Source organism: Rhododendron vialii, chromosome 4a, assembly GCF_030253575.1.
Source record: "Rhododendron vialii isolate Sample 1 chromosome 4a, ASM3025357v1".
NCBI classification, from domain to species: Eukaryota; Viridiplantae; Streptophyta; class Magnoliopsida; order Ericales; family Ericaceae; genus Rhododendron; species Rhododendron vialii.
The window spans coordinates 27,631,383-27,636,188 of NC_080560.1; the positions used below are offsets into that span (position 1 = coordinate 27,631,383).

Sequence of the window (4,806 nt, forward strand, 5' to 3'; positions counted from 1 at the left end):
TTTGGAAGGAGATAAAAAATGTTAAACAAACTCTTATGAGAAGATTATTGAACATATATAAACAGGCGCTGCTATTCGCAGCCCTTTATTTTCTCCCATAGCCCACTACATTTCGGTAAATGGTTGTTAAAAATCATACATAACATTTCGGTAAATAGCTGTTGTAAACAAGATTATATTTCGGTAACTACATGTTGAAAATATGTTCAACTTTCGGTAAACAACTGTCGAACATACATTTTCGGTAAATAGCTGTTGAAAAAAATATTATATTTCGGTAATTGGATGCTGAAAATATATCTCAATTTCGGTAACTAACTGTCGAGTATAATTGAAAATTTTTAACGGGCTATGAAAGAAAATAAAAGGCTGCGAATAGCAGCGCCCATATAAACCCATGTTTGTTATACCAAATGACGAAAAAAGGGGACAAATTAACCTAACCATTTGGGCTTTAGCTTAAATAATTGTAGGGTTGCAAACATCTACTCGCCAAAATTTCCACCTACTAAAGTTGAAAATTCCATATTACTCCTCCGTCCTATTTTAAAGGCCATTTGTGGGAATCTGTGCATTTGAATAGTTTAATTTGGTGTAAAAAAAATTTTAAAAAAATTCTATAGAAATATTTTGTTGGGAATTTGAAAATACACAAATTTCTGTGAAGAACATTTAAAAGGGCGCCATTATTCGCAGCCCTCTATTTTCTCCCATAGCCCGTTAAAAATTTTCAATTATACTGGACAGTTAGTTACCGAAATTGAGATATATTTTCAGCATCCAATTATCGAAATATAATATTTTTTTCAACAGCTATTTACCGAAAATGCATGTTCGGCAGTTGTTTACCGAAAGTTGAACATATTTTCGACATGTAGTTACCGAAATATAATCTTGTTTTCAACAGCAATTTACCGAAATGTTATTTATAATTTTCAACAACCATTTACCGAAATGTAGTGGGCTATGAAAGAAAATAAAGGGTTGCGAATAGCGACGCCCATTTAAAATAGGACGAAAAGAGTAATAAGGGTGTTAGACACTCAAAAAAGAAAGAAAAAGAAGAAAAAGGTCAATTATAGTTAACCCTCTCTAACTATGGCTCACAGACACTTTATCCCCTCTAACTACTATTTTTGACACTTAACCCCCTCTAACTAATAAAAACCCTCATCTGGCTGACTTCCATAACGAAGAGGCCTTAAGTTACTGTTTTGCCCTTCACAAAAATAGGCATCTTCAAAGGCCAAAACCATTTCTTTCCTAACTCTAAACCTTAATTTGGAGGAAAAAAGGAGTGCCCTAAAAATCTGTGGGTGTCTAAATTGGCTGAAAAATTCCCTCCAATCCACCACCAAAATTGTAATAAAAATCCTTCCTCAATAACCCTAATCCATTTTGCAGCCACATTTACCCCAATTATGTTTGTAATTGTGAAGAAAAAGTGGAGCGATCTTGAGAGAAACACTCGATCAACCCAGCCCCATAGACGGCGCGCCCTCTCCATCAAGGACCAAAGACTCCTTCCAAGGTGTTACTCTCGCCACTGACCTCCATAGCTCTGTGGAAACTAGAGTATAATAATCTCCACATCAACTTTTTTAGCAATAACAAAACACAATTGCCATACAGAAAAATGAATGAAATGGTCGAGAAATGGCCAAAATAGAAAGGGACGAAGAGAGACTGACTCGCTGGTGGACTGGTTGCATTCAAGACTGACTCCGGCATAGAATCTTGCCGTCGCCAGATTGAGAGAGAAAAAGAGATAATCGTACACACAGAGAAGCGGGGTGGAAGCTCTAGTGAAGATGACCGTTGGCATTGGTGGTTTGAAATATGTGTTTCGGCGTGAAATCTGCATCATCTGTTGACGAGGGGGTGGTCAGCGCCGGTGTTGTGGTGGTGGTGGTTAGCGTGAAATCTGGTTTTTCCGGCCTGGTGATAATGGTCGATGGTGTTGTGGTGAAACCCAAGTTTCGGGAGAGAATGGGAGGGGAGGATTTGGGTGCGTGAAAGTAAAAGGGGGAGGATTTGGGTACATAAAAATATACAAAGAGAAAGGGTAATAATGTCTGTAATTTTCAAATGGGAAGGCATGTAACTTGCACTTAACATTTACCATCAATTTCCTAACGGAATGCTAACGGAAGAAGGTTATTCATTAGTTAGAGGGGGTTAAGTGCCAAAAAATAATAGTAAGAGGAGATGAAGTGTCTCCGAGCCATAGTTAGAGAGGGTTAACTGTAATTTAGCCAGTAGAAAAAGACTTGTTATTAGACACCCAATCTTGACTAGATTAAATGAACTGCTCCACCACCAAACATGTGGACTGTGCATGCTATTGGTACCAAAAGAATGTACAAATGTACATCAGTTTTGGGGTCCATTTTTGGGCTCAACATGAAAATTTTGAATCGTTCATTAATTTTAAAATAATTTTTCGAGTGTCCTTGCAAAAAAATAAGCTAAAATGGATGTAATAAGTGGTTGATCCAATCTGTCAAGTTTCATTGAGAATTCAGGATCCTAAAATCTGAATAAAATTTCAAAGATTGAATCAACAACTTACACATATCTAAATATTTGATTTTTGCAAGAGCACTCGAAAATTATTTCTAAATTAATGAACTGTTTGAATTTTTTGTATGAGACCCGAAAATAGGCCCCGCATGCCGATGTACATTTTCGGTACATCATTGTTGCGGTACCCTGTACATCATTGTTGCGGTACCCATATCATATTATCGCCGAACAGATATATGCAGTTATACACATTGAAATTGTGGAACAAGCAAGCAAAATGACTTGCGTGCAAACGGAATAAGTTGACTATTCAAGACCATGTCCTCATTTTTGCACATACACTGCTAGTATATAATACACATTGTACATCATCACGTAACTTTTGAAGCTTGATACTGTATAAAAAAAAAATGTGACTTTTGAAGGGAAAACAATTTTGTTGATTCAAATAGATTGAAAGCTAAAACAGAGTGAATTCCATTTGATTTGGTTTTTTTTTTTTTTTAAATTTTTTATAATCCTATTATTCCATTTCTTAATTTCTGGCAAGTAAATGAACAAGGTTGGATGGAAATGTGCAAATAATAAACTCCATCAAGGAGGAAAACTTTAATTTGTTCTATGCATTGGAAATATCAAGAATTCGTACATATCCCTCACTCTAATAAAACTCGTGTATCAACAATGCTTATCGTAGGTCTGAGCAAGAGTAAAACATATAAAGAAAAGTGAAAAACCATTATTTTTTTATCTTCTACTAACAAGAATTCACTATGTACTCACTTTAACTACTTTAAAAAAGGAAGAAGAAAAAAAAACAGAGAGTGAAAATTTATCTTCTAACGAGACGAGATGAAGTCGTAAATTTGGAAAGAACATTCTTTGTTTGATACCGTCGCAGTGGCACATAGCCTAGAACGTCCCACGTGAGATCAACAATCCCCCAGTCAAACCAAACCAATTGTACACAGCAAAGCCAAAGCCCGTCAACTTCCTCCGGTGTCCACGTCATCCACACCCCACGACACCGATCTCCGGCCCGAAGCGAACCGCGTCATTCCTCCCAAACCGGGTGCCTCCGCCGCCGCTCGTCCATCACCAGCCTTCTCCGTCACGCGGCTCTTCCTCGTCGGCGATTCCGCCGACTGCAGTTCAACAATTCCGACCGCCTGCTTCGACCTCCGGATGGCCCGGAAAACATCCACACCACCACAACACCCGAAGATACCGGTTCTCATTCTTCTGACGATCTCGGGGGGTCTCTCCGCCGCCTCGGTTCCGGACTTTCGGCGGCGGCGGCCTCTCTTCGATCTCACCCTCCCCATACACGACACCTTCGGCGAAGACGGCTCTGCGGCCGTTGATTTCGCTATCGACTCGGACCGCTTCGGAGGAAACAACCGTATATTCATATTACTCGCCGCCTTCCGTTTCGCAGTGGCGTCCAACACGTAACTCGTCTTCGGTAGTCCGATGACCGAGGGTCTGGATTTGAAGACGTTGTTCGAAAACCTCTGTGAGCCGGAGTTGAGGTTCTTGGGATTGGGATTGGGATTGGTATTGGAGTTCCCCTTGGTTGAATCGTTGCGGTCGTAGAAGGCGTTTCGGTCGAACCAGTCGTACTCGGCGTCCTTGGAGAGCCAGAATGATTCAGGCGGTAGATCTGGCTGATCATGATCCTCTGTTAGTTCGTCCGTGTCGCCGCCAGCGACGCGGGATGAGACGAGATCGACCTGTGGCATCCTGCGGAAATTTCAGACGGAGAGAGAAAGAGAGGGGGGAGGAAGAGGAAGTGGCCAACGGAGTGTTTTTAGGAAAACATACCTCATATTATCACTTCCTTTTCTATATCGTCCTTAAACTGTCAAAATCATCTATTTCATCTTCAAACTATCTCAATCTCATCTATTGAGCGGTGTTCCGGATGCGCAATAAAAAGAATTTTAAAAAAAAAAAGTTTTTTAAGCTCAAATATAATAAAAATAAAAATTAATTTTTTAATTTTTTTTACACCGTTTAAAAGATCTCGATGAGATCTATCAAACAAAATTCATATTGATAGAAAAATTATTTGCATAAATACATGATTTTTGAGTTTGAAAAACCTTCTTTTTCAAAAAAGAACTTTAAAAAAGAAAGTGGAACACCCTCTGACTCCAATCCCTAACCCCATCCATCTTTTTTGACGAAAAAGTCAAAATATGCCGGCCTAAAAACTTTTTGAAAGCAAAAATGGGATTTCATCTTTTTTCCTTCCCTCCAATTTGGGTTTTATATAAT

The 4,806-nt window shown here is 39.0% G+C and overlaps 1 protein-coding gene across 1 annotated transcript; it reads right to left on the reverse strand.

Annotated features, from left to right (window-relative positions):
• Positions 1–3,108: 3,108 nt before the first annotated feature.
• LOC131322299 (uncharacterized) lies at positions 3,109–4,340 on the reverse strand. Its single transcript, XM_058353568.1, has one exon. It carries the CDS (start codon positions 4,266–4,268, stop codon positions 3,513–3,515), a length of 756 nt encoding a protein of 251 aa, XP_058209551.1. The 5' UTR covers positions 4,269–4,340; the 3' UTR covers positions 3,109–3,512.
• Between the last annotated feature and the right edge of the window lie 466 nt (positions 4,341–4,806).

Excerpts from the sequence above, each read along its gene's own strand:
- LOC131322299 (XM_058353568.1), bottom strand. The coding sequence starts at position 4,268 with ATGCCACAGGTCGATCTCGTCTCATCCCGCGTCGCTGGCGGCGACACG.